Source organism: Nematocida parisii (assembly GCF_000250985.1).
Source record: "Nematocida parisii ERTm1 unplaced genomic scaffold supercont1.7, whole genome shotgun sequence".
NCBI classification, from domain to species: Eukaryota; Fungi; Microsporidia; genus Nematocida; species Nematocida parisii.
In genome coordinates this window covers 47,076-74,565 of record NW_013524652.1, presented here as the reverse complement: position 1 = coordinate 74,565, position 27,490 = coordinate 47,076, and the positions used below count along the sequence as shown (strand labels likewise).

Sequence of the window (27,490 nt, the reverse complement as noted above, 5' to 3'; positions counted from 1 at the left end):
AATAATTTATTGTAATATCGCATCATGTAGTTTCTGTTTATCTAAACAATTCTACAAACCGCTTCTTAATTTCAACTGCAGCCGAGTCCCATATTTCACTTATGTCCTTTATCTTGTCCCGAAGCTTGACCAGCTGGTCCTCAAGAGTCGCACTAAATTGAATCCTTTTCTCAGTGAATTTTGAAATATTAAGTTCTTTGGAAGTAACACCTCGAACTATATTTCTTTTAAGAAATATTTCGTACTCTCTAAGAATTCTTGTAATGAGCTGGCTTGTGCTTATTCCTTCTGTTCTTTTTGTTTCTACAAAAATGCCCATCTCCTTTACTTCTTTATACACATCCTCATGGCCATCTGTTGCGTATGCATCTCCATCGTGCGCAACAAAGTCTATCTTGTTTTCTTCTAAAAACTCCCTTGTTATCACCCACGGTGCATCTTTAATTATCTCATCTACCCACCTACAGTGCCGTATTGACTCTACCCTTTCTTCCATTGTCATTACTGTCATTCCTTTGTGCTTGTGTGTGTCTGCATCTGAGCACACGCCCACTACTATGTGAGCAGATGGAAATTGTTTTCGTATCTGCTCAAGCATTCTCATATGCCCAATGTGGAATAGATCAAATATGCCATCCGAATATACTCTAACCTTTCCCTTTTTACTCCGGCCTTTTCTATTCATATAAGAGGAAAAATCAAATGTTTTAATTAGAGACTAATCAACTAATTATAAATGCAATTCTAGACTAAAACGCCGCGTACTTTTTCATTCCATAATAACAAAAGAAATCCCACACACAATACACTATTAAAACCCATAGAACAAACAATGCCAAGAAAAATTCATAATTATTGTTGATTTCTATCATATGATGAACCATACCTAATGTGGGAGCCTTGCGCCCACGCCTGCGAAGTCTTATAGAGCTGTCATAATTGGAAATTGAAGCTATATACGAGAATAATAAAAAATTGAATAAGTCTTAATAATGTGCAAGAGAGTGGCCAACTATTACTTAGACACATTTCAAAAAGAACTAAATAAAAGCGATGTTGGCTATAAAAATATCACAAAATAGCCATAATCTTAAAATACATGAGTGCACAAATATAATCTACATTATTCCAGAAATAATCCGAGAATACAGTAAATATTACTACATGTTCAGTATCTGCTGTAACTTTTCTTGTATTATGCCTTAATTTTTCTACAGACTTATAAATATTGTCTGTTTAATTTCTATTACAGAATTACTTTTCTATGCATAATTTCTTTTAATAATTTTATGCTCTCTACAATTTTATAGCAGTGCACTCTCTTTGCTCTATTTATTTATAATACTTATAACAATACATTGTACTTAAATTTTTGGTCATTTTAGTATGTTTTATAATTAATATTCAGTAGTTACGGTATAACCTATAAATAAGTCTTTATTAAGATTCTATTTGGCAAATGAATTATTTTACCTCCTGTGGGTTCATCTTCATAATTCCCTCGAAGTATCCCTTGCTTACTCTCTTCTCATATAATGCTCTCTTGGATGCTCTTCCCTTCTTTGGCTTAGGTTTGTCTGCCTTTGCTACTTTTGGTGTAGATCCTCTGACCTTTCCTGTTTTGTTCAATGATATTGCTTTTGCCATGGGATATGAAAAATAAAATTATTTTCTATTTTCTGTTCTGCAGATGAATTGCTTATTTTCCACTGAAATAAATAAATTGGTTGAGTGTTTAGAGGCAATGCAGACCACTGCGAGTATCAGTCAAGTAAAAACAGCAGAAAAAATAGCAAAGAAACTAGACTTGATATACAATGTAGCAATAAATGGGTTTGAGAAAGAAAACAGAAGAATATCTGAGGATATATACAAAATTACCACAAGGCTAATGGAAGAACTAGAAGAAAAAGAGCTGTTAATAAAAGAGTGTAAAGATATGTTAAGTGAAACAAAAGAAATGGAAATAGAGGAGATACTATCATACAGTAGAGTTTTAAGTAAGCACACAAAATGCCCATTGCTTTGGACTGAAGATATGGCATTAGACAGACTTCCAGCATACCCAACAGACAGTCTTATACAACAGTCATTATTAAGAATTAAACAAGTAATGGAATAGGCATTATATCATGGTATAAAATATTCATAACACTGCATGTTTAATACTAAAATGCCCATTATACTGTTCTATAAAAATAGCTGTTACAACAGATAAAGTTAAGAATAAATCTGTACTTACTTCTCATTTAAAGCTATAATATAATTTATAACAAGAAAGTAGTAAAGTACAATATTCTGGCAAATATTCTATTCTAACCAGAACAGCGAAATATCAAAAATAAGAATAATTCTAAATTATAGTAAGAATTGACTTAAAGGAGCAAATGCCTATTTATACTAGAATAAACTAAAATATTTTCTAAATAAATAGTACTGTTTCTAAGCATGAAATAATTCCAAAAATGCAAAAATTATTTTTAAGTCGTTTTGCTGTTTGAACTATTTCATTTTAGCGCCTATAATATATATTTGTTATGCCCTTAGAGATATTTTAGATTATTTGGGTTAATTTTATATTCAGGCTATTTGGTTGGTTCTTTTTAATTATTTAAATGTTTATGTACGCAATTTGATGGCATATGATACAACAGGGTGTTATGTGCAAAGGAAAATATCAGAAAAGCTTATATTGGTTATTGTATGTATGACAATAGCAATCATTGCACATCTTGCTTTTACAGTTATTGTTTACTTTGTGGATAAAAATAAGGATGTATCCAACTTAAAAACCGGAGTAGAGTTGGGCATTATTGTTCAGCATAATATAATTCTGATCTATGCACTTATCATTATACAAGGACTTCTTGAAAGAGATATTTTCCAGGTGTTTCTTGCTACATTTGTGACAACAGTTGTGAATGCTCTTTATGTGGCTGTATCATTTATGCTGAAATTTGAAGGACCACAAGTACTTTATATGTCAAATCTTTTTTTTATAGTTATATGTGGTATAATACTTCTTTATATAATATGTTTTACAGGCGAATTACAAGCTGATATTGGCTGGTTCTATTACAAATCATATGGACCAACCTATAATGTTCAAATGGCACTAGAAAAATCAACATATACATTCTTTAAGATTAATATTCAGTTATTTGTTTCCTCTATAATACGTAAATATTATTTAGTAGTTGACGTGGGATTTTTTTATATTGAAACAGCTCTATATGCAGCAATAATAATATTAAATATTTTAGAAAGAGCCTTCAAAGTGGTTAGCTTACTGATTAGACTGAGTATTATATCTATAACATGTGTTTTATTGGGTTATAATATCATTCAGTTATCTGATGATTCTATAATCAATAAAGATTATACTCTGTATAAAAATGATACTACAGATTATTATACATTATATGAACAAATGACACTGGGAGTGCAAGCTGCTATGTTAGGGGGGTATGTGTTTTTGCTAATTGTTCTTACATTAAATCAAACAATTGGCTGGGCAAGTAAAGAGGAAATAGACCAAAAAGGTAAAAAAAGAATATCCATTTAAAAATAAATATACATATTTTAACTTAATAAATAGGATGGCCTTAGCTGTTTTTTCCTTGAAGGCTTAGGCATACGAAAACTTGTTATTTATTGAAATACAAAAACTCTTATATAGTTTTATCCCCATCATTTGTGATAGCTGCATGTCTATCCCTATCGCAAATGGCACACACGCCATTTCTATTCTGGATTTCACTATCCAAAACCAACAGGTTTAATTATGTAAAGATTTGAGTATTATTGTACACAATATAAGTATGATTTATTAAAAATATAACCATGCATTCTTTACACAATATATTAATAAACTGCTTTTCGTTACAAATATAATACCCTACAACTTATCTGCTCTAAATGCATTAATATATAGGATATACGTTCAAGTAGGAAAATTTCATAGAACGCAAAAATGCTGTGTAATATGATTTTATATTCTTAAATACGCATAAATAATTATTGGTTACTGTGAATATTCTTTATAATTTTGTTCAGTTATTTTGAGAGTATTTTAATAGTTAAGTCTCTGTAAACAAAGCGCGCATACGGTTTAGTTTAATATAAACATCTGAAATTAGATAAGATATTTAGCGCGCGCTTCTTAAACAGATTCTTATATGAAGCAATAAATACGAGATATACTACAAATCATATCGTTGCTTTTTAAGAGACCGTATATAGCAGGTAGGAGGAAGAAAAGTGGCAACTTCTGATGGCCTATACTTTGGGGATGCATGATCTAATAAAGCCTCTCGAATTGCGTATACTACCCACAGTGCAACAAAAAACCCAAACAGATGAAGAACCCATTCTATTAGAAATCCTGCTATCTCTTTGTACAAATACAGCATAAAAAGAAAAAGACTAAAAATAATATATGCAAGTCGAAATGAGCAGTACGCACAGATGGCAATAAACAGAAGAACTGCATAAATAAAAAGATATTAAAATTTATTTATGAAAAATCCAGAGAACTTTCATCCTTCTGTAAGCAAGGAAACAAGGCCTCTTCCCATTCTTAGAGACATTCTTTATTGTACGGCGCTTGCAGGAAAGGCTTTGATACAAGACGAGTTTTCTTCGTGTTTTCAGCAGAAAGAAACAAAGGCAGAATTCACGGTTTCGTATGGCTGGAGTATGTTTTGTCGGTACAGCTTAATTTTGCCACTACGCCTGCCCGCCACACTAGTTATACTTTTGTTCTACTCCACTTTAATTATACTCTCACGGGTGGTCCTTAGAGGGATAGGAAGCAATCTTCTTCTTAAGTTAGCATGCAAAGGGCTACTTTGGGCAATGGGGGTGCAGGTAAAGCACTACGGAAACAAAAAAAAGCCAGACTATCCACATGTATACATAGCAAATCATACTACATATATGGACTATATAATTTTGAGCAGCCATCGTTTTGCACACTCTGTCATTGCACAGAGACAGGATGGATTTATGTCCATGCTTTTAAAACTGGTAAGTGGGTCAGTGCAGTTTGAAAGAAAGATAAAAGCAAATCGAAATGAGGTAAAAGAAGAGATTCGAAAGCTTGCGCAAAATGCATCAATAATTGTGTTTCCTGAGGGAACGTGTGTAAACAATGAATACACTGTTATGTTTCAAAAGGGGGCATTTGAGCTGGGAGTTCCTGTATGCCCAGTTGCAATAAAATATAATAAAAGTTTAGGAGACCCGTACTGGAACACAAAGAAGCAGTCATTCACCAAATATTTTATATATCTTATTACAAGATGGCGCACAGAGGTGTCTGTTTGGTGGCTGCCTCCTATGAAAGCAGAAGAGAATGAAAGTGCTGCGGAATTTGCAACGCGTGTCAAAAAGTTGATATCAGAGAAAGCAGGACTAAAAAATCTTGTGTGGAATGGATACTTGAAGCACTGTAAAAGTCCTGAAGAAATGAAAGAAATAAAGCGCTGGGGTGATCAACTAACACCTACTCTTCTACCAGAGGCGGCTAGAAAATCAAGTATAGATGGCTAGGTGTGTCGCAATGCATAAAACACACTAGTTAAATATATATGTAACTAGAAATATGTAATTGTAATGAAAATATCATAAATAGAAAATCACTATATTTATTTGCGTATAACTGAAGTGTATTTCTTAATAGAACAATAAATTGAATATTTTATTATAAGAGCCATAATACATTGGCAGTCTAGCAAGCTTCCAATTTACTGCACTCTAGAGTAGAAAAATGCAAGGAAGTGTGTTTTTCTGCTTGCATCCACTATAATGAATTTTAGAAATTCGGGTTATTTCAGATAAGCTGAGTATGCCATTAATTTTAACTACCTCCGATGGGAGATACTATTCATATAGCTTTGGATTATGTCCAATGTATGTGGAATCCATTGTGATTTTTGGATGTGCTGTGATTTGCGCGGTGGAGTGTTATTTCTGCGAGAAAGAGTAAATCTGCATGTGGGTATATTTATGTGTCCATGCATCTTTTAAATATAATAATTGCAAATAGCAGCCATTGCTATGAAAAAACAAAAAGCCTACAAATTTAAAGGTATGTATGTATCAAATATAAGCAATTCTAAAATATAAAAAATTAGAAGTATTCCTGTATTACCAGAGAACGGGCAGATATAAAGAAAAGAAGATGGGATGCGGCATGCATGTTGCATTGAATAATATAAGGGTATGTAAATTGTTACATATGTCATAGTAGGGCTTTTTGCATTTAGTAAATATCTGTAACGGTTACAGTTTTCTTTTATTTAGGTAGGCCTTCATAAAGATAGATGCAGCGGTGTGAAACATTTCTTTTTGAAACAGAAAAAGCACCAATACACTGCTATCAGTAATGAAAGTGAAATTGCCACCAATGAAATAGTGTTAGAAGATATATATAGTTGGACTAAGTTCTTTGCATGAAATGGTCAAGCTTTTTGAGGTTTCTAGGAATATCCTCAGGCGTTGGAGAGACTTATCCAGATGCAAACTACGTCGGGACTCTTGATAAAAAAGAAGTTACAATATACAACACATCGCAACCCACCTATCGTCTTATATATGATCACCATGTACAGGGCATTCGCTTTCTAAATCTTCAGGCAATAAAGAAAAACAAGCAGCACATTAATGCAATTATGGTTCTATCTAAGACCGGCGGGGGCGGAGACACATACAAAATACTTATTAAGCCAGGAGACCGCAGGGCCTCCCTTAAAAACAAAACGCAGAAACTTTTGTGTGTAGTTCGGAATGACTATAAAGTTACAGCCTGTAAGGCAGATAGCAGCCCGAGCGCATACACGATGGAATGGCAAATTAAGCCTTTTGTAAATGGGTACAAACTACAAGACAAAGACAGCCAGTATTGTTTGGTTAGAACAACAGACAATGGTATACTAACCATGGAGTCATGCAGCAAGTCTACGCCAGAGCATCGATTTGATATGCTAGAGGTTGCAGACGATCCGTACAAGCACCTATATCTATCAGGAAGTCAGCTGCTGGCGTATGAGATGCAGGGCTCTGGGGGAGGTGGTGGGTCTTTGCCGGAGTGGATGATGAATGGGCTGGCAGGAACTGGCAACAGCCACGGTCCACCTCCAGATGAGCAAGGCCACACCTGGCCGCACCAAAACGATGGGTATGGGAAGAATGGAAATCCAAATGATCCAAGCAGCATGAATTCACACTGGGGGCATAACAACAGACAGCCATGGAATGGCTCCAACACACCGACAAACGGGCTGTATGGCCCGGGGAATCAATACTGGCCTAATAAACCCGGTGCAAATGGGTATAATCCATACTGTCCGCCAACTGCAAACAACAATGGGAATGGTCCAGGGTTTAACAACGGAAATAATGGCTGGGGAGGCAACAATGGAAACCATAACAACGGATACGGCCCAGGGTCTAATAATGGAAACAATAATGGTCCATGGGGAGGTAATAATGGCAATGGCAATGGATACGGCCCAGGCTTTAATAATAACAATGGCTGGGCTGGAAATGGCAACCATAACCATGGAGGTAACGGCTGGGGAGGCAATAATGGAAGCAATAACAATGGATATGGTCCTGGGTTTAATAATGGAAACAATAATGGCCCATGGAGTGGAAACAATGGAAACAACGGCGGCTGGGGTGGAAACAATGGAAACAGCGGCGGCTGGGGTGGCAGCAATGGAAATAATGGCGGCTGGGGTGGAAACAATGGAAATAATGGGTATGGCCCTGGAGCTAGCAATGGAAACAATGGCCCGTGGAGAGGAAATCAGTTCCATAATAACATGATAGCTGCCATGAACAGAGGCAAGGGTGTGATTGATCTGCACGACCTTGGAAATAACATTGGAAAGCTCAAGGACATAGTGAAAACATTAAAATCCTTCTGCAATGAATCATTCAGCGAATTCGGTATATGCGCACCATCTAACAACATCTCAAGCATGAGCCCGAACGAGCTTCAAAAACTTATAAAGCAGCACATGGAACAGGCATATCAGAAACCCCCCAGTGAATATTCTCCAAACAATACCCACGCCCACAGAAACAATGCACCGCATGATGAATATTCTCGATACCATCAGCAAGATGGCATTAATTCACACCACCAAAGACATCCAATGCATCCTCATCGCTACAGGCATCCTAGGCACGATGAAAATATAGAAGAGCATGGGCCAAGGCACAGAAGGCATGCAGTCTACCGCCATACATCCCCCAGGCCAAAAAGGCCCTATATATCAGATGATAACCAAGACAGCGACTATGAAAATTGCGACTATGTAGATAAAACTATGAATAAGCATAGAAAACCCAGAATAAAGCATGATAAATACGGAAGAAAGCTGAAGTGCTACCCATTGCATGATTTAGATGAAGCCAGGCTGTCATCTCATCGGAATAGAAGGCGAATAACCCATGATGATCCCTACTATAGAGAGCACGATACAACAGAATACGATGAAGAATCTCCCTATAGAAAGAAGCATTTTGATGATCGGCAAAAAAGACACCAATCTTATGATTATTAGTCGCTTGATGGGCTGGACTAATCTTCTTTTTACATAATATTCTGCGTTGATTTCGGGTCAGTCGCCTTGCCTGCTGTCTTTATAATATCAAGTTGTATTTCTTCAATAAATTTATTATTTATTATAGTCCTGTGGTATATATTTTATTGATAACTGTTTGAGTTGTTTCTTTTTAATAATGCCTTTTTAGATATCTTAGCTGCATTTAGATACAGGTTATACCTACTGATACTATGTAATATATTTTAAATATTTTGAATATTTAAAGGCAGTTCATGTATTTAAATTAAATATGCATGGATATAGCTAGAAAGTGTAATGTCTGGATTTTTTGAGTATTTTGGGAGAAAGAGTAGTGTGTTTGTGGGATTTTGCGTGCCTTCTTGTTTGAGAGTGTGTGTCATAATTGGCCTAAGACATGAAACATGTTTTTACAAATACCATTACAAACATTTGGAAGTATAACTCAAACATGAAAGATAAGCTAAATCGAGTAAAAATATTCTCTTGTGCGCTATTTGTACTCACTCAGGCGGCAGCCAACTTAGAGCACATTATGATTGAGCCTGCTATATACGAAAAAGACATGTACATATCTGCAGATGAATTTAAGCTGGAAAAATACCGGCAGGATGAAAGGCCCAAAGTAGATAATACTGGCGCAATTGCACCAGAAGTAAACTATCCGATTGATATTGACACAATGGTGTTTAATATGGAAAATATGTCGAAGGTATACGTGAATCGGCAAAAAGAAAAAAAGGAGCAGCAGGTGTTTATATTTAAAAACACAGACAATAAGTACATGACAGGCATCAAAGATCAGTTCATCACAATGGCAGGAAAATTGGAAAAGACCCCTGATGCACAGCTCTGGCATTTGATTTTTTTAAAGAATGACAACCATTACATGTTTATGTCCATGAGCCATCAAAACATGTGCTTGACAATAGTTCCCATGCAGGCCACCACCAACCCGAACATGCCTCCCAGCACGCTGCTAGGATCAAATTTAAAACTTACTAAATGTAATTCCGAAGCGATTGAGCAGAGGTACATCATAAAAAAAATACATCCGGCAAAGGATGAGGTTGCAGAGCTTGATGAGTTAAATGAATCAAGCGTAGCAGGCGATGCAAATGGGCAGAACTCAACTTCTCAAATCCGTGCTAATCGAAACCTAGCAATGATTACTGAAATGCTTCGCGCAATGAGTCAGTCTTTAATACACATTCAAGAAAAGCTTTTTGGATACCCGCCTAGTGAGATCCGGCCTCTTATCGGGGATGGCCCAAACCAGGCAGTTCCGGATGCTACTAACCCTGTATATTCGCAGAATCCGCCACCATACACTTTAACTAATACGAATGCACCGCCCCCGCCATATAGCACACAGCCGGCGCCATACTATCCTGCGGGGCTTAATGGCTCTCCTCCAAGGTACAGTAGCCAGATTTCTTCATACAATCCAGGCGGCCGCAATAGTACTCCACCCCCACTGTATACATCTAGCCCACTTTACAATCCACCCAGCGGAATGGGCAGCAATTCTTTTAACTACAACCCAAGTGCACTGTCTGGCTCCCCTTTGAATCAGCAGTCTTCTCTAGTCCCATCTAAACCTGTCAGTATATATCCAGACAACCCTGGACCAAACAACCCAACATTGCAAAGAACCCCGAAATATTCTTCTAATCTACGCATATAAATAGCATAAAGTATTTAGATATTCTACTTTATTATAAACAACTAGATATATCCATTGTAGAGACAAGTAATAACCCCGAAGTTTGTGCTATCATGCGTTGTATACTGATTGAAAGTTAATAAATGTTATTGCACAGTTTTGCTTAAGTATATCCAGAAATCTAAATGTTTTCTATTTTTAACACATAAAGGGCATAGCAGCTGCTCTTAAAAAATAATTAGTTGGATTTATTATTTATTCGTGTCTTTGAATTTGCAAACAGTTTGTTGATATATGGTATGAGTAGCTCATTTGTTGGGTGTCTTGCTGATGCCATGTAATTATTTTATATAGTTCATAATACATTCTCCCTGCTTCTAGTGCATTTTGTATAGAAATAATAGTGATGTATTTAATAGTTTACCTTTAATTATCTAATTATATCTTATTTTGTACTCTTGTATAATGAATATTGTAAAATAAAAATGAACATGTTCATATTTTTATTGTAATATAAAATTGAAGGGATTGGTTTCTAATTTAAAAAACAAAGGAATAATAGAAAAGAATAGAGGAATAATTCAAATTTTATAGAATAGAAAAGAGAAAAGGCGACTCAATAAACACAGCACACACAATATAATGTATAGAAAGCTATAAAATATGGCAGGCAGAAAGTTTATTTAAAAACCTATTTAAATGCAAATGTTAGATATCACATATAATAGAACATTCTGTTTTATAGCATAGAGACAAATACATTATTTAATAACACATAACTAACACGGGTTCTATTTATAATGGACCATTTATTGCATATATCTAACAATTCTACCGGGTGACTTAAAAACAGGTATTTATACCAGAATTTACTGTATAAAGAATTCTGATAGTGCGCTTTACTCTTTTACAGATGCATGACCAATGATTGCTCACAATGGGCAGTGTTTCAACTGGAAGCCTCTAAAGCGTTTCAACTTATTTTATCTGATATATGCTTACCCGATTTGGCAAGGTGATTCTACAGATGTTACACTCTATAACCCCAGAAGAGAGAATAGAGAACATAAATATATGGAGGTATTCTGCGCCCAATAGACTGCTTAGCTGGCAGACATATGGCGGAACAGGAGTCTTTAAAATAGGCACAGATGACAGCGACAATCCGCTGTGCAGCTTTCAAATTAGATATTTCCCGCAGCCACAGGAGAACCCGGTTAAAAACGCGCTGCCTGTGAATATTTGGACGCGCGGGCGGCAGTCACTAGGACTATGCGGGCTTACTATTCAATCTATTCTGTACAAAAATACTTCTAACTGTACTGACCAGTGGATTTTTGCACAGAGGCCTTTAGGTGGCTTTTATATTAAGCCATACAATGACCAAACACTGTGTATAAATAATTTTGATGACAGCCAGATTAGAGTAGAAACATGTCGGCCCGACTTTCCAACCATGGCTTTTATGTATGGAACACCATCAATGCGCACGCGGTTCTTGTTTTTGAATAAGTTGTTGAATATGAATATTGATGACGACTCAAAGCTTAAAGAAGATATAAATCGTATTATTTCAACTGGCGCATATATGTATGAGCCGGATTCAATAGAAACTATATTTAGCCATAAAGACTTTCCAATCCATGGTATAAATGAACAGGCACTGGTCAGTACACTATCCCCATTCGCGCGTGCAATTAAAGAGGAAAACCCATCAGCAGTACAAAATACTTCAATAGAACAATCAACTAGTCTTGTCTTAAACTCTACCATCGATAAAAAAGAAGTGGTACCGCAAGAGCCTGTAAGTAGAATGGCCCTGCCGCCTCCTGTGACGCCAGTAGCCATGCATTCGCCCTATCCACCAAGGCATTTATTAGGACCGCATGGTGGAATAAGGCTATCTAATGCTTTATATGAGGCTCGTGATCTTCTTAGAGAAAGAAGCCCATATTTCTCATTGAGAAGAACTTTAAATAAGTTCGATTAATGAACAGCACCAGCACCTCTATTTAAAAACATAAAATAACAGAATGAAATTATTTGGAATCGTCTACTGTAAATATAAACTTCACTCTAAAATAGTATTTGGCATGTTTTGCAGCCTTAGCTCTACATAGTAAAGAAGATGGGATGTCTAGGTACATATAAGAATAAAGCTTAGTTTAATTAATGATACTGTAGAAATAATAGAAAAAGTAGTAAACTGTAGCCAATAATTATTTTATTGGTTGTAAAATATAAATAAAGCTACAAAGCGAATATTTTGGTAATATTAATTTATTTTTATACTTAGTATAATAATAATCAAAGCTGTTTTAATTACCTATTGTTATGTGCTAAGTACAGTGCAGCTCCAGCAATTATCATGCTTGGTAGAGATGCCATTGAAGATGGTTTTCCTGAAGCGCTATGGATATTATTGCAAGGATTGCTACTATCTTCAGTTATTTTGGGAGTTTCGGGCATGAACTTGGTGCTAAAATCTTCTTTCTGGGGCTTGTTTGTTGGTTTTCCCTTAGGAGAGTCTTCTGTTTTGCGGTTCAGTTGTGTTTTGCCATCAGATGTTTTGGATAGCACAGTTTTATTATTCGGAGAATCTGCACTTATTGCAATTGGTGGGGTTTCAGCAGGGGCAGTAGGCTTACTTTCATTTGAATTAGTGAAAGGAGGGCGTGCTGATGTTCTTGTTGCCTCTGTAGTGGCGGGTGTTGGTGCTTTTTCTGGTGCCATAGTAGGAGCATCTTTTGGTTTAGTGGGTGCCTCCGATGATTTAGAAGTGGTGCGGGCTTCTTGAGAGCTGCCGCTTTCGTGCTTATTTTCATTTAAAGAAGGATTTAGAGCAGGTGTTGGCAGAGTATTCTTTTGTATAGTAAGCGTTTTTTCTGGTATAGCAGGATCTGCACTGCTGGCTTTTTTCAGAGTATCTTCATTTGAAGAGATTGCAGGTGTTTGGGAGGGCACTTTGTTTTTCTGCGATGTAGAAGAGCCTGAAGTGGCTGTGGCGGGCGGCTGCTTATTACTGTCTTCTTGAGTGGAAGGTTTATTTTCGTGTATTTTTGCAGGTGCGCCGCGTGTATTGCTTTCTTCTTGATTATTAATAGCCAAAGTAGGAGATTGTATGGGTGTTTTTGAAGTGTCTTTTAGTTCTGGTTTAGTAGAAGCGGGTGGGAGTGCGGGCTTTTCTTCTGAGATATCAATCGCATAGTTATTTTCTTGTTCAGTTTTTTTTGTGGCTGATTCTTCAGGAGTTTTGATTGGAGTTTTTTGTGTATTATCATGACTTTTATCATTATTTTCATTATCTCCAGAGCCATCCGTTACATTTTGAGGTGCTGTTTCGCTGTTAGTACCTTCTGCTGGTTTTTGAGGTGCTGTTTCGCTGTTATTGTCTTCAGGCTTAGTGTGTGTAGACCCCTCATTTTCATCATCCCCTGAGCCATCCGTTACATTTTGTGGCGCTGTTTCGCTGTTATTGTCTTCTGCTGGGTTTTGAGGTGCTGTTTCGTTGTTATTGTCTTCTGCTGGGTTTTGAGATGCTGTTTCGTTGTTATTGTCTTCTGTTGGTTTTTGAGGTACTGTTTCGCTGTTATTGTCTTCAGGTGTAGTGTGTGTAGACCCCTCATTTTCATCATCCCCTGAGCCATCTGTTGCATTTTGTGGTACTGTTTCGCTGTTATTCCCTTCTGCTGGGTTTTGAGGTGCTGTTTCATTATTATTGCCTTCTTCTGGTTTTTGAGGCGCTGTTTCGCTGTTATTGTCTTCTGTTGGATTTTGTGGTACTGTTTCGCTGTTATTGTCTTCTGCTGGGTTTTGAGATGCTGTTTCGTTGTTATTGTCTTCTGCTGGGTTTTGAGATGCTGTTTCGTTGTTATTGTCTTCAGGTGTAGTGTGTGTAGACCCCTCATTTTCATCATCCCCTGAGCCATCCGTTGGATTTTGTGGTGCTGTTTCGCTGTTATTGTCTTCTGCTGGGTTTTGAGATGCTGTTTCATTATTATTTTCTTCGGATATAGTGTGTGTAGACCCCTCATTTTCATTATCGCCTGAGCCATCCGTTACATTTTGAGGTACTGTTTCGTTGTTATTGTCTTCTGTTGGTTTTTGAGGTACTGTTTCGCTGTTATTGTCTTCGGGTATAGTGTGTGTAGACACCTCATTTTCATCATCCCCTGAGCCATCCGCTACATTTTGAGGTGCTGTTTCGCTATTATTGCCTTCTGCTGGTTTTTGAGGTGCTGTTTCGCTGTTATTGTCTTCTGTTGGATTTTGTGGTGCTGTTTCGCTGTTATTGCCTTCAGGCTTAGTGTGTGTAGACCCCTCATTTTCATTATCTCCTGAGCCATCTGTTGGTTTTTGTGGTACTGTTTCGCTGTTATTGTCTTCAGGCTTAGTGTGTGTAGACCCCTCATTTTCATTATCTCCTGAGCCATCTGTTGGATTTTGTGGTGCTGTTTCGCTGTTATTGTCTTCGGGTGTAGTGTGTGTAGACCCCTCATTTTCATTATCTCCTGAGCCATCTGTTGGATTTTGTGGTGTTGTTTCGCTGTTATTGCCTTCTTCTGGTTTTTGTGGTGCTGTTTCGTTGTTATTGTCTTCTTCTGGTTTTTGTGGTGCTGTTTCGCTGTTATTGTCTTCTGTTGGATTTTGTGGTGCTGTTTCATTATTATTTTCTTCGGGTGTAGTGTGTGTAGACCCCTCATTTTCATCATCCCCTGAGCCATCCGCTACATTTTGAGGTGCTGTTTCGCTGTTATTGCCTTCTGCTGGTGAATCTTCTGGATTGGCCGCAGCAGGTGAATTAGAGCTGGGATCTTCTGGGGCAGGATTTTCTGGAATAGCAGTTTCGTTTTTTTTTGAATCTGCTGGATCTTCGCTATTTGAACTTGCAGACGAACTACTAGGATTAGCGGGAGTTATTACCAGATCCCTATTGGCTATATTGTTATAATTCTTCTGTAAGTCTGCTATTATGTCGTTTGTATTTACTATTTTTGGATTATTTTCAAAAATATTGTATGGGCTATTTTGATTCCTGGTTAGCTCATTAATTCTATTTAAACTCACTACACTTTGTTCCATGGCAGTTTGAAGAGACTCCTCTAATGAATTTAAAGAATTAACACATTTTTTGGATATATCATTAAAAATTTCATCATAATTTTCTGAGTTAACTATTTCTTTAGCCATTTTATGTAAATAATTATCTATATCTGATGATAGATCGCTTACTATATTTATATATATATTACTTATTGCTTTAAAGTCACTTATTAATTTTTTATGACTGTTAATACAGGTGTCTAAATTATTAGGATCAAATGACTGTAAACTATTTAATAAGTTTGCCGATTTCTCTAAAAGGCTATCAATATTAGTATTTAAAGGGCTGTTATGATCTTCATTTATACTCATAGTACTGCCAATTTCTTTTAAAATAATAGCAGTATTTGAAATTAATTCTCCCATATTTAATATAATTCCTTTTGTATATCGCATTTTTTCTATGTCTTGCGGGAACATTTCCAGTATTTTATTATATTCTATTTGTTTGTTAGCTAAGGAGGCTGGTTTATAATGCTCTGATAAATAGTCTACAAAATCTTTTTCTACATTTAGATTCTCTATAGCATAGTAGCCATTATCTATTTCATTTGAATAATATTTAATTATCTCTGTTATTGGCCGGATAAAATTATTTTTAAAATGATTATAGACTCCCTTGAGGGTGCTTGTATTTTCATCCAACTTGGCTGCCATAAGTTTACTTCTTCCGATTATAACTTTATTTTTAAACTCCGAAATCATATGCTTAGCGTCTACTATTTCTTTTTTAATATTTTGTAGCGTAATTGTATTTTTTATTTCTGGTTTGCCATATATTATATTCATAATACTATAAAGAAAGTTTTCGGATTGTATATATGAACCTAGTGAGTAATTCCATATATTAGTAGATTTACTATTCTGTATACTAGATTTATGGCTAGTTGGGCTATTTATCGGATTTTTTTCAAAAGTAGTTTTAGAAAGACTATTTTGACTGCTAGCATAGGTATCTGGGTTATTTATTGGCGTGTTCGGTGCAGGGTGCTCAAGATTTATATTTTGCTGGTCATCTCTTAAATTTCTACTGGCTGCACTGTACATATTGCTAGAGCCTATCGGGCTATTCTCAATTGTTCCAGGCTTATGTAAAAGCGCGGGCTGCTGGCCTGGATTGTTTAAGTTGTTTTGTGTGGTTGGTAGTCCATTAGTTAAAAGACCCATAAACGGGAGTGCTAATGTAGCTGTCATAGATATATTTTCAAATATTTTCATAAAATTAATTTTATTCTTAGGCTTATATCCATGTTTTAATCTCTAAATCTTTTTCTTCTATTGATTTTTTAAATACAGATTTTTAATATTTTTATGTAAGCTTTACTATTATTAAAGAAATATTCCCCAAATATAGGAATTCATTAAAATTATATTCTTAGAAGCAGAAATTATCTAATTAAACATTAAATATTTAGAATATTAAAATTATTCATATATAACACATCACAATACAATTTTTGTTGGCTTTTTTCATTCTATTAGTTTATTGGAGTGGCTGTTTTTTTCTTGAAGGCTTAGAAATACGAAAACTTGTTGTTTATTTAATCCGCGCCGTCCTTATATAGACGACTTGCGAGTATAAAAGCGGCCACTTATTCTTTTGACACTTCAATACAATCTTTTTGGTTGCTATTCAGGGTCTGAATATCCAAAACCAACAGAAGTTATATATTGCTGCTTTAGTACTTTATGTTATTTCTTGTCTTCTCTTTATGCTCTATTCTACTTTCTTATGTTCTATTCTCTTTATATATTTAATACTATTCTTACAATATTAATAATAGTTATTTCCTAATATTTAGAATAGCTAACTAATTATTTCTATAATATACTATTAGGGTATATTTACAGGCATATTTTGAAATAACAAGATATTAAGAAGCTTTATTTATAATTGGATGTATATAACTGTACACTTTTTATTTAGTCTCTTTTACACAGAGCTAGGAGATAGAGGCACACTTCCAGTTAAAGAATCTTTTTTTATGTCCTAACTTTCGTAGCTGTTTTTGTATGGTTGATCTGCTTATGCCCATCTGAGATGCAAGCACATCGCATGTGGCAGAAGGATTATCTTTAACTAATTCTTCTAGCTTTTGCAGATTAACCTTGGACGGCCGTCCCGACCTGCTTTTGTCAGATAAAGAAATGTCTCCTGTTGAAAATTTAGAAAACCATCTTTTAACCGTAGAGCAGGTTATTATCTGTTCTGGTTGAGATATATTGATATTTTTAGTGGCTTCTATTGGTGTTCTTCCACATCTAAATTCATAAAGAAGTAAGGACCTCAATGCTTCTTTCTTCATATAAGACAGATAAACGAATGGATTATTTATTTTACTATAATTATATGCAGCGAGTCTTATTTAATGAGCTTCTTATAACTAAAATAAAAATCCACATATTTTACAACTATTTTATAACATATAAAGGCCTATATAATTTAAGGCATAGGCCGTACATGACGAGAGCTACTGGAGCGAGTGGTGGTTGTTATGGTTGTTTTTCCTGGGTTATTAGGATCAGTAGAAGTTATCTCTTCAGTGGTTGTTTTTGGCTCAGAAGATGAATACTCTACACTTTCTGCTGGCTGAGAGGAGGGCTGCTCACCACTTGTTGCTGGCTGAGAAGATGGTGATGATCCAGAACCTGGGGCTGGGTTGGACTGCTGTTCTGGCTGGGCGGAATTTTGCGATGAATTATTAGACTCGCTTGGATTGTATTGTGATGATGGCGAGGATTGCCACCCACCAGAAGAAGGAGATGACTGCTGCCCGCCAGAAGAAGGAGATGACTGTTGCCTGCCAGAAGAAGGAGATGACTGCTGCCCACCAGAAGAAGGAGATGACTGTTGCCCACCAGAAGAAGGAGATGATTGTTGCCTGCCAAAAGAGGGCGATGATTGTTGCCCGCCAGAAGAGTTTTGTTGTTGATGCGGAGGGTTTGGAACGTGTAGATTTTCTGGCTTTTCATTTGGATTAGGCTGCTGGTTTTTTCCACAGTTCTCTTCGCAGTACTTGCTATTAACAAGTATATACTCCCCATTTGAAGGGTCTGGAATAGAACGGGTACATGGTGCGCACCCTCTAAAGTAATATGGCGATATTCCCTTTTGAATATAGATAGGATCTGAGTTTTTGTCATCATTATCCTTTTTATACATTTTAAAAAGCTGCTTTGTAATCACTCGGCTATTTTCACTCCAGCACAGCGACAGTGTCAATAATTGTTTTCTATTTGGGGTTAGACAAAGTCCGGTAGAGGATATTATTCTGAAATATCCAGGGAAGTTTTTAGCAAGTAGTATTGTAAAATACTGAAGCGGATTTCTCTCGTCATATGGAAGCTTAGTAAGCATTCCCAGCGGTGTCATGGAGAGGACTTGTTCTGATGAATTGCCTGCTTTTTTGTCACCGGCCAATTTAGCAGGAGTTACTTTTAAATTATATACAGGAACCATTTTTATCGGCTGGAATATCGTTATTCCTAGCTTTATGTCATTATCTCTTCCTATCACAATAAGATTCCCCATAGGAACTCCTTCAAATATTTTGGGTGTTGATACAAATCCATATGATCCGTAGTTATATAAAAGTCCTTGAGTAGGCAGGCCAGTTGATTCATATGTACGGGGCAGTGCTATAGCAAGTGATTCGTATAAGAAAAAAAGTAGTAGTGGCAGTGTGCTAGTACGCATGCGTGTTTTGATTTATGATTCACTATGTATAAAATCATATGAATGCTTAAACAATGTTTCATAATGATCATATCAAACAATGTAAGACCGGTATAAATGGCCTATGCCAAAGACCAAAGCGTTTAATACAAGTTATTTATTTAATTTTGGCCATCTAATTCGCCCAAATTATCTGTGATCGAATGTAAATTTTATATAATATAGAGACTAGCTGCATAGCGGGTAATCACCATAAACGAATCATGTTATTTTCCTCTTTGTATGGAACCCAGATAAAAGTACACATTTGTGGGTTTTCATTGCATTTCAATTCAGATACAAACTTGGCATGTGATTCCTTTCCTGGTACAGATACAAATTCCTGGTCTAATTCAGATTGCAATGCAAATTCTTGGTACTTATTTATTTGGCGATTAAGAGAAAGCAAATCAACAGCTTTTCCTATGACGCCTTTCTCCTTTTTGCCTCTTAATCTGTAGTTTTTGTATCTAGAACTTACTCCCAGTATCTTAAATGACTTACTAAGCAAAGGCCCTGGGCCTACTGAAACCTCGTGGTTGTTGTTTTGCAGTCCTGGAACAGATTCTGCCTTTGGGGTGTTTTCTATATTATATGTATTAACAAACTCTTTTGCAATATTTTTGTTATTCACAAGAAAAACAACAGGACTGCTCTGGTCTTCTTCTTTATGGTAGATAGAAAACATAACTTTTTCATAATCACTACCTACACCAAACAAAGGATCATATCCAATCTCTTTCTTTTTGATTCCCAGCGGGGCTTTTAAAAATGGGACATACAAATACCCCATGTGATTTTCTCCTGGATAAACTAGGCTTTCGTCATTGGGATACGGTGGCTTTTCCTTTCCTTCATTCATTATATCTATAGACTCTTTACGCAAATCAGTGATATTTGCAACTGCGTTACGAAAGGATGAGTCATCTTGTAGAGGAGATGGGTGAAAGTTTGATCTTCTAAAATCCCAAGATAAAAAGTCTGAATGTCTCGCGCTTACAGTATATAATATACTTAAAAAAGCATATAGCTTGTAGCGCATGTTCATACAAACTTGCTTCTTGCTATACATATAGCTTTATGTGTAACTGTGCTTCGTATTTATGCTATTTCTATTATTTAGATCTATCTATTATGCTGGTCTTTTTCTGATTAATAGGTCAAAGAAATTCAGCCAGAAATTAGTCCATAGAACAACAGAGTGGGATGAAACAGCGTATTTGGGCAATTCATTTTTTAATTTCAAACAAAAGAAAAAACAGCCGATTGTATTCATTTAGATAGAAGTGTCTAATATATACTTGAAAATTTATGAGTAAATCTAGTATTTTTACATGATATTGTACACCAAAAAGAATATATACATGCTCTGGTATTGTACAATAGACGGCATGCAGAAATAATACAGCAGAAATAATATTTGAATACTATTATGATGGTTCTGAATGATTTTTATTGGATTTGAAACTGTGTATATTCCAAATTTATGGGGCCACTAGGATTATTCGGGTTAGTATAGTTGATTTCTTTTTGTTAAACAGTTTCTATTTAAATTGAGTTTTTCCCCATACTTAAGCAAGTAATAGATTATAGCTAAAGACAAATCTTTAGCTTACTGTTTGTTTCTGGCTATAGCTTAAATAAATCAATATTTTATACCATATGAAGCCTAAATAAAAAATCAGTAAGCACGTATAGTTCTCTTCTAATATACTTAGTCTATAGATTCAGAGTTTTGTATGAAACTTTTTAGGCCGGTCTATTTAGGCCTATGCTAGTAGGCGGATTGGGTGTTTTTGGAATGCCAGGCATACATAGCAATTATTTCTGAAATACAATTCTTTTGGTCTTTAAATTTCAGAATATTTGGTATTAGACCATCACTAATAAAAAACAAAAAGAAATGAGTTCAAACAAATTTAGTTTTGCATGAAAAGATTGCATTCCAAAGAAGAAAGATCTATTTAAATCGCATGTAAACCAAACAATGTAACATGCGGCAGTTATATAGCAAAACAATCTATCTAGTATGACACTATTGGCAGCAATCATTATAGGAATAGCTCTTAACGCCGTTTTGCATTCAGAAAGCTTGATAGTGCGAGCAAGAATACAATATATGCAAATGTATGACTCTAGATATGACAAAGGCGGTTATTACAGGCCATATGACAGAGGTATTTATTACAGGCCATATGACAGAGGCGGTTATTACAGGCCATATGACAGAGGCGTTTATTACAAGCCACAAGAGCCAAGTTCGTACAATCACTACTATTCTAGATATAACGAAGAAAGACCGCCTGATTATGGAGTTTCACATAAAACAAAAGCACCAAAAATGCATGACTGCAGAAAAATTAACTTCTACAGTAAAAAGATTAATGCTGGGTATCTTTATAATGTAGGTACAAAGCGGTTTATAGGCACGGATGACAAGAAATATTGGGTGTCTGCGGTGGATATACATTCGAAACCTCTTCCTATTGCAATTGTTGCATCGTTTGGAGATGGTGTAGGAGTCTACACTGAAATTCTTTCTGTGGATAGTGTGGAAAGCCCGAATCTTGGAAATAAAACAAGCACCGGATATTATGAGAATGTAAAGAGAATCGATGTAGGTGGAGGAAAAAACAATAAATCCTGTTATTTACATGACCGTAGCTCTACCTATAATAGATTTTCAATAACCCCTCCTTATTACAAAGGAGGCTCAGAATTTAAAATACTAAAATCTCCAAACTGTTTGGGCGTGACCACAGACAACTCTTTAATCGAGATGCCTTGTGTAGATGATACTACTGAAGGCGAGGGCACCGAAGAGAATGACCGACAACTTTTCAAATTTTGTAGAACCATTTCTTCTGATATTTCTAAATGTTAATTTTTGTCTAGGTATGGATTTCACGCAATTCACTAATGATTCTAGTGTATACGCGCCTGCTATAACATAAAATGTATATGTGTTACATTTCTGACTAGCCAGAAAGCACTGCATTTTATTTCTATATTCCTAGGCAACTTGTCTTTTTTCTAGCACTAATGTCTTTTTGTTGGTAAGTTCTTTTTGTGAGATTGGGCGATTAAATTAAGTTTTTGCCTATTTGTAATATATGCACATGTTTATTAAATGTGGAGTACGCATAGATTTATTAAAATATGTAAAGCATAAATAATATTTTATTTTTAATAAATCATGCATAGTTCACACAAAATATAAAATTATTTAATCTTTATACATTATGTTAAAATCTACTTTTGGGTTATATTTTGGATTCTTATATATAATATGCTAAAATACTAAAATTTTTGTGAAGTTTGTTAGTTTCTATCGTATGAGAGGAACCATATTCCATGTGGGAGCCTCACGCCCACATCCGCGAAGTCTTATAGAGTTGCATAATTGGAAATTGAAACTATATAAGATAAGAATAATAAAAATTGGCATGAGTTTTAATAATGTTCAAGGGAGTAACCAACTAAGTTGTTTCTTAGATGGAATCAAGCTTACTAAACTGGTGGTCAAATATATTTTAGAAATTACTATAACTGTTTTTATATAAAATGCCAGGTGATAGCATTTATTAAAAACATGACTCTTTAGTGGATTTATTGTTTTTCTATTTAAATATATTACAAATCATGCAGAAGTTTGTGTTTTATGCACAATAAAATATAGCCAGCACAATTTTGGATTATATTATGTTGTTTTCTATCTAGATATACATACACCCTTTCTATTGATTCTTTTTATGTTTTGTAATGGATAAATTATTTTATTTTTAATATATTCATGTTGTCTTTACATGCTTTTGCACTATTAATATTTTAACTGTGCTTTACTTATTAACACATATAGTGCATTTAATGGTTTATGGTGTTTTATTATTCACCATGTGCAATTATTGCATGATGTCGTTTGAAAGCAAAACACACCTTTTCCCACGTGGAGTGATCAAACATTGTATCATATGATGTTTATATAGCAGAATGATCTCCTCAATATGGCAAAGTTAGTAAAAATATTTATATCTGCATTTTCTATTATTTGCATAGCATCCAGAAACTTTCTTGTAATGGCTGTTGGTACTCGAGAGGAAAGGTTCTATAGCTCAGAGGGCGGCAATCGAGGACCTAGGCACGAGCCACAAAATCCATCCCCAAGCAGCAACACCAACGCAGGGCAGCCAAACTATAGCTCTTCAAACACATCACCTGCTCCAGCAAAACCAGAGCCTAAGACAATTAATTTCTACACGAATAAAAATAATGTAGGGTTTCTTTACAACGTAGGCGCCAAGAAGTTCATAGGAACTGATGCTCATAGATACTGGCTAAAGGCAGTAGATGAGGCATCTTCCCCTCTTCCCATTGAAATTGTGGTGTCTTATGGAAATGGAATAGGAACATATACAGAAATCATCTCAGTAGACAGCGTAAAGTCGCCTAATGAAGGCAAAAGAGCCAATACGGACTTCCATTCAGACGTAAAGAGATTCGATGTAGGTGGAGGAAAAAACAAAAAAACCTGTTATTTATATGGTCACACCTCTACCTATAATAGATTTTCAATAACCCCTCCTTATTACAAAGGAGATAGTGCATTTAAAATATTAAGATCTTCCTTTTGTTTGGGCGTGACCTCAGACAACTCTTTAATGGAGTTGCCTTGTGTAGATGATACTACTGAAGGAGAGGGCACGGAAGAGAATGATCGACAGCTTTTTAAGTTCTGCCGCCAAAACTCTGCAGATAAATGCTATTACTAACTAAACAGTGTATATTAAACATCTGGCACCACTTATCAGTGTCTAGACATCAGCTATCTCCTAGGCACAATATTACATTATGTGATACTAAACAATTCATTTTATGCGCATTCTTTTACTTGGATGCACAATAGAAGAAATCTTCTTAATAATAATTAAAGCATTACTTTTCTTAAGCAACTTATTTCTTTTTTCACTTCACTTAATTTATTGCAATTATGTGCATATAGCATTCTAGATTTTTTAACTGGCCCACGACTTGCCCGGTGCTTTATTTTCCAGCTAAGCCAAGTTATATACTTTCCTTGCTTTATTTTTTTATTTAGTCTATTATGAGTATAGCACCAATTATATTTTTATTAAGTTGCTAGTATTCTATTTCCTTAGTACTCATCAAACTATATGCATCTTTAAGAGTTTCTATGGCAGGATCTAAGCGAGCCAATAGTCATGCATAACATAAAATACCTCAGAGCCGTCCAAAATTAAAACATGTGTTACATATACTTGCTGTGTTTTATAGTATGCTGTCTACATTGGGCCAATTTGATACGTATAAATAAATAAGAAGAGACTAGTTTCTAGCCTAATGATCAAATTTGTAAAGGTTGCAGGCATATCATCGCTCTTTTTACTGGGCATAAGATCAGAAGCTTCGTATTTTGACTCTGCATTTGAGCTAAATAAATCTGGATATTTATACAATCTGGGAGCAAAGGGCTATATAGGGCGCGACACGGCTAAGAAAGAGGTAGCCAAGATACTTGAGGAGCCAAGGCTAGCGATTCGATTTCGCAGCTATTTAAATGGAAAAACTGGGGACGCTGGGTTTGTGTTCATAGAAGACAAAAAAATGGAAGCCCCAGAAACCCCAGGAAATATGCCAGGTAAGACTGAGATTTTTGGAAAAGACGCGCTAAAGACTTGTGGGTACAGTGTTCCTAGAAAGGTTGTTTTGGACTCATACGATGCGTCAAGTCATTTTGGTTTTTTTATTACGCCGCCAGTGCTTTTGCATGAGAATGCATTCAATCTAATGGTGGGGAATGAGTGTATTACTGTAGATAAAGAAACCAATATGTTAATGGCGGCCATTTGTGTTGACTCTCCGAATGAAGACAGAAACTATCAAATGTTTTCCTGGGTGGACTCTGGGCAGTACAACCGAGGAGTAGATCCTATAACGTATAGACCCAACCCCAATGTATACGCCAAAAACAAACCTGATGATGATAGCAGAAAAGAAGAATGTAAGAAGCATAAAGTATCGGGTGTGTTTCATGCCCATCTTAAGAACCCCTCAAACCTTGCGTTTGATGGCCCATATCGGCCGGAGCATGGAAGATCCCAGCAGCCAGATTACTGTGGCCACTAGAGTGTTTTGTTTCTTGGATAATAAATTGATTTTAATATTAATCATATGTTTTTGTTAGTAATTAGAATATTTGAGTTTTGGATTAATTTTTATAAATATTCTAATTTTGTTTTATTTTGTTTCTTTGGTGTACACTTTAAAATATTTATTTAGTACATGTAAAGAATAAATTAATTTTATTTTCAATAAATCCATGTGCACTCTTACAGTATACAAGCATTAAGAATAGAAATATGTAAAAACACAAATAATTTTTCAGATCTTGGTAAAAACGTGCATACACATATACAATAAAGCTTTAACCAGTGTAAATTATTCATATAAAGAGCATTGGATATTTAAGTTTTTTTACAACGTACAGCAATATATTTAATGACGGGTAGTGAATATATGTTTAAGTATAACCCGAATAACCCGAATACTGGTAATTTTAGATTAATTAGATATAATATGCACAGTATTTAAATAATATTGTTTTTATCATATAACCTGCTATAAAAATTTGGATTCTATATTAAATATACTAGTTGAGGCCAGTGGGCTAGGCTGTTTTAGAACAATGCGCGATTTGTTCAAAGATAAATTTTTATGGATATATGCTATACCAAAAATGTCAAACATTAGAAGAAAAGAAAAAAAAAGGAGGTCCATGGCAATTCGATGCAGGGCTATAGGTATATATCATAAAACAGTTACAAGTAGAGTAAATATAAAGCGTTTAAGAAAAAGTTACATATGCATAAAATAAAAAAAGTCACTGTATCTTGGGCTGCCAGGCTTATTTTAGCACTGGGGTGCATGTTTCAGGGAGTGCCGGTTATGGCAGCAAATGAAAGATTTATATCGCTACGAGAAAAGATAATGGATTCAGAGTTCTTTGTTTTTAACCAGCCTGGTTATTTATACAATATAGGACTAAAAAAGTTTATGGCCATCGATAGATATTCTGATAATTTAGGATATCTTTCACTAAGAATGACTGCAGATCCAAAGCAGGCCATTGTTTTTGAACTAAGCAAAGAAGTATCGGGAGAAGAGGCGCCATTAACACGAATTATTACAAATGATTCAAAGCTTCCCAAGTTACTAAATAGTGCGAGGTATATTCTACAAAGAGGCACGAGCAATGACAACCGGGTGGTTTTGAGCAAGAATGACAATAAAAATTTACCTGAGCAGTCTGTACTGATAGACACACTTGTATCAGGAACCAGGCCGGCATTTCGGGTTCTTATGGGAAGCTATAGGTGCATGTCTGGGGGCATTAGTGCAAGTGTTTATTATCAGAACTGTAAGGATACACAAACCCCAGACGAGGAGTATATAGATGATCTTTGGCTATGGATTGGAATGGATGATTTTGAAAAAACCACATATAACATGAAGAGAATGCCAGACTATCTACAGATAGATGAAAACGAGATTTCAGAGCACAGGAACGCATACTCAAATGGTAGAAACCGCATGCGATTGGATATAAACGAACAAAAGAACAACAATCCATATTATAAAAAAGCAGCCTACTATGAAAACGCAGTAAATAAGCAATCTATCAAAAGAAATAAAACAGGAAATGCCAATAAAAATGAAAACATAAATGAAAATAGGAATGAAGGTAAGGATAATAATAAACCCAAACCACAAGCTGGGAATAGACTCAAGCCACAAGCTGAGAATAGGCTCAAACCACAAGCTGGAAATAGATTCAAACCACAAGCTGGAAATAGGCTCAAACCACAAGCTGAGAATAGATCCAAACCACAAGCTGGAAATAGACTCAAACCACAAGCTGAGAATAGGAAAGAGGCCCCAAGCAAAAACAACAGAGAACCCCCCAGTCCAACAAATAAAAAGAGCATTCTTTATAAAAACATTGGTAGATGGAGCCCCTATAAGAAATCTAATAATAGATATGTTAAAACAGAGGAAGTTAATCCAGTAATAGTTGTTTCGTCAACAGATAAGTATTTCCACCCGGATATGAGCTATTTAGATCAAGGAAACTATTATAAAGGGATTGTTCCGCTGAAAAGAGGCCAGCATATTTTAAGATGGGCCCACGCTGACTATTATTGAATTTTCTATATAAATACTGCTAGTGGATATGCTAAGCACCCTTCTAACAGAAAATAGCCACATCTAGTAACCAGTAATAAAATAGCTGCTTTAGACCTTTTCATATTCACCAATAAACAACACATAATTATTTCTAATTTATTTCTAATATGATCATTGTTAGTTATTTTGGGGCCCGCGAATACCATG

At 35.5% G+C, this 27,490-nt stretch overlaps 17 protein-coding genes across 17 annotated transcripts; 11 read left to right on the top strand and 6 right to left on the bottom strand.

The window, feature by feature from the left end:
* Positions 1 to 18: 18 nt before the first annotated feature.
* On the bottom strand, positions 19 to 685 carry NEPG_02401 (phosphate cytidylyltransferase 1; the record flags this gene model as incomplete). The annotated part of the gene is made up of 1 exon (XM_013204774.1): positions 19 to 685. The coding sequence occupies one exon, from the start codon at positions 683 to 685 to the stop codon at positions 38 to 40; it is 648 nt and encodes a 215-aa protein (XP_013060228.1). The 3' UTR covers positions 19 to 37.
* Positions 686 to 1,422: 737 nt separating this feature from the next.
* Positions 1,423 to 1,647, bottom strand: NEPG_02400 (uncharacterized protein; the record flags this gene model as incomplete). The annotated part of the gene is made up of 1 exon (XM_013204773.1): positions 1,423 to 1,647. One exon carries the CDS (start codon positions 1,645 to 1,647, stop codon positions 1,465 to 1,467), a length of 183 nt encoding a protein of 60 aa, XP_013060227.1. The 3' UTR covers positions 1,423 to 1,464.
* A 43-nt stretch (positions 1,648 to 1,690) lies between these two features.
* NEPG_02399 (uncharacterized protein) lies at positions 1,691 to 2,211 on the top strand (the record flags this gene model as incomplete). The annotated part of the gene is made up of 1 exon (XM_013204772.1): positions 1,691 to 2,211. One exon carries the CDS (start codon positions 1,691 to 1,693, stop codon positions 2,120 to 2,122), a length of 432 nt encoding a protein of 143 aa, XP_013060226.1. The 3' UTR covers positions 2,123 to 2,211.
* Positions 2,212 to 2,635: 424 nt separating this feature from the next.
* On the top strand, positions 2,636 to 3,565 carry NEPG_02398 (uncharacterized protein; the record flags this gene model as incomplete). Its single annotated transcript, XM_013204771.1, has 1 exon — positions 2,636 to 3,565. The coding sequence occupies one exon, from the start codon at positions 2,636 to 2,638 to the stop codon at positions 3,563 to 3,565; it is 930 nt and encodes a 309-aa protein (XP_013060225.1).
* A 375-nt stretch (positions 3,566 to 3,940) lies between these two features.
* On the bottom strand, positions 3,941 to 4,457 carry NEPG_02397 (uncharacterized protein). Its single transcript, XM_013204770.1, has one exon. It carries the CDS (start codon positions 4,410 to 4,412, stop codon positions 4,203 to 4,205), a length of 210 nt encoding a protein of 69 aa, XP_013060224.1. The 5' UTR covers positions 4,413 to 4,457; the 3' UTR covers positions 3,941 to 4,202.
* A 61-nt stretch (positions 4,458 to 4,518) lies between these two features.
* NEPG_02396 (1-acyl-sn-glycerol-3-phosphate acyltransferase zeta) lies at positions 4,519 to 5,602 on the top strand (the record flags this gene model as incomplete). The annotated part of the gene is made up of 1 exon (XM_013204769.1): positions 4,519 to 5,602. One exon carries the CDS (start codon positions 4,519 to 4,521, stop codon positions 5,551 to 5,553), a length of 1,035 nt encoding a protein of 344 aa, XP_013060223.1. The 3' UTR covers positions 5,554 to 5,602.
* An 853-nt stretch (positions 5,603 to 6,455) lies between these two features.
* NEPG_02395 (uncharacterized protein) lies at positions 6,456 to 8,648 on the top strand (the record flags this gene model as incomplete). Its single annotated transcript, XM_013204768.1, has 1 exon — positions 6,456 to 8,648. The coding sequence occupies one exon, from the start codon at positions 6,456 to 6,458 to the stop codon at positions 8,574 to 8,576; it is 2,121 nt and encodes a 706-aa protein (XP_013060222.1). The 3' UTR covers positions 8,577 to 8,648.
* A 346-nt stretch (positions 8,649 to 8,994) lies between these two features.
* On the top strand, positions 8,995 to 10,364 carry NEPG_02394 (uncharacterized protein; the record flags this gene model as incomplete). The annotated part of the gene is made up of 1 exon (XM_013204767.1): positions 8,995 to 10,364. The coding sequence occupies one exon, from the start codon at positions 8,995 to 8,997 to the stop codon at positions 10,282 to 10,284; it is 1,290 nt and encodes a 429-aa protein (XP_013060221.1). The 3' UTR covers positions 10,285 to 10,364.
* Positions 10,365 to 11,257: 893 nt separating this feature from the next.
* Positions 11,258 to 12,423, top strand: NEPG_02393 (uncharacterized protein; the record flags this gene model as incomplete). Its single annotated transcript, XM_013204766.1, has 1 exon — positions 11,258 to 12,423. One exon carries the CDS (start codon positions 11,258 to 11,260, stop codon positions 12,251 to 12,253), a length of 996 nt encoding a protein of 331 aa, XP_013060220.1. The 3' UTR covers positions 12,254 to 12,423.
* A 155-nt stretch (positions 12,424 to 12,578) lies between these two features.
* On the bottom strand, positions 12,579 to 16,584 carry NEPG_02392 (uncharacterized protein; the record flags this gene model as incomplete). The annotated part of the gene is made up of 1 exon (XM_013204765.1): positions 12,579 to 16,584. The coding sequence occupies one exon, from the start codon at positions 16,582 to 16,584 to the stop codon at positions 12,586 to 12,588; it is 3,999 nt and encodes a 1,332-aa protein (XP_013060219.1). The 3' UTR covers positions 12,579 to 12,585.
* Positions 16,585 to 17,693: 1,109 nt separating this feature from the next.
* NEPG_02391 (uncharacterized protein) lies at positions 17,694 to 19,063 on the bottom strand (the record flags this gene model as incomplete). Its single annotated transcript, XM_013204764.1, has 1 exon — positions 17,694 to 19,063. One exon carries the CDS (start codon positions 19,061 to 19,063, stop codon positions 17,810 to 17,812), a length of 1,254 nt encoding a protein of 417 aa, XP_013060218.1. The 3' UTR covers positions 17,694 to 17,809.
* Positions 19,064 to 19,211: 148 nt separating this feature from the next.
* On the bottom strand, positions 19,212 to 20,153 carry NEPG_02390 (uncharacterized protein; the record flags this gene model as incomplete). The annotated part of the gene is made up of 1 exon (XM_013204763.1): positions 19,212 to 20,153. The coding sequence occupies one exon, from the start codon at positions 20,151 to 20,153 to the stop codon at positions 19,290 to 19,292; it is 864 nt and encodes a 287-aa protein (XP_013060217.1). The 3' UTR covers positions 19,212 to 19,289.
* Positions 20,154 to 21,110: 957 nt separating this feature from the next.
* On the top strand, positions 21,111 to 22,200 carry NEPG_02389 (uncharacterized protein; the record flags this gene model as incomplete). Its single annotated transcript, XM_013204762.1, has 1 exon — positions 21,111 to 22,200. The coding sequence occupies one exon, from the start codon at positions 21,111 to 21,113 to the stop codon at positions 21,963 to 21,965; it is 855 nt and encodes a 284-aa protein (XP_013060216.1). The 3' UTR covers positions 21,966 to 22,200.
* Positions 22,201 to 22,416: 216 nt separating this feature from the next.
* On the top strand, positions 22,417 to 22,644 carry NEPG_02388 (uncharacterized protein; the record flags this gene model as incomplete). The annotated part of the gene is made up of 1 exon (XM_013204761.1): positions 22,417 to 22,644. One exon carries the CDS (start codon positions 22,417 to 22,419, stop codon positions 22,642 to 22,644), a length of 228 nt encoding a protein of 75 aa, XP_013060215.1.
* Positions 22,645 to 23,085: 441 nt separating this feature from the next.
* NEPG_02387 (uncharacterized protein) lies at positions 23,086 to 24,010 on the top strand (the record flags this gene model as incomplete). The annotated part of the gene is made up of 1 exon (XM_013204760.1): positions 23,086 to 24,010. The coding sequence occupies one exon, from the start codon at positions 23,086 to 23,088 to the stop codon at positions 23,848 to 23,850; it is 765 nt and encodes a 254-aa protein (XP_013060214.1). The 3' UTR covers positions 23,851 to 24,010.
* Positions 24,011 to 24,439: 429 nt separating this feature from the next.
* On the top strand, positions 24,440 to 25,238 carry NEPG_02386 (uncharacterized protein; the record flags this gene model as incomplete). Its single annotated transcript, XM_013204759.1, has 1 exon — positions 24,440 to 25,238. One exon carries the CDS (start codon positions 24,440 to 24,442, stop codon positions 25,223 to 25,225), a length of 786 nt encoding a protein of 261 aa, XP_013060213.1. The 3' UTR covers positions 25,226 to 25,238.
* Positions 25,239 to 25,960: 722 nt separating this feature from the next.
* NEPG_02385 (uncharacterized protein) lies at positions 25,961 to 27,423 on the top strand (the record flags this gene model as incomplete). Its single annotated transcript, XM_013204758.1, has 1 exon — positions 25,961 to 27,423. The coding sequence occupies one exon, from the start codon at positions 25,961 to 25,963 to the stop codon at positions 27,299 to 27,301; it is 1,341 nt and encodes a 446-aa protein (XP_013060212.1). The 3' UTR covers positions 27,302 to 27,423.
* Positions 27,424 to 27,490: the final 67 nt, after the last annotated feature.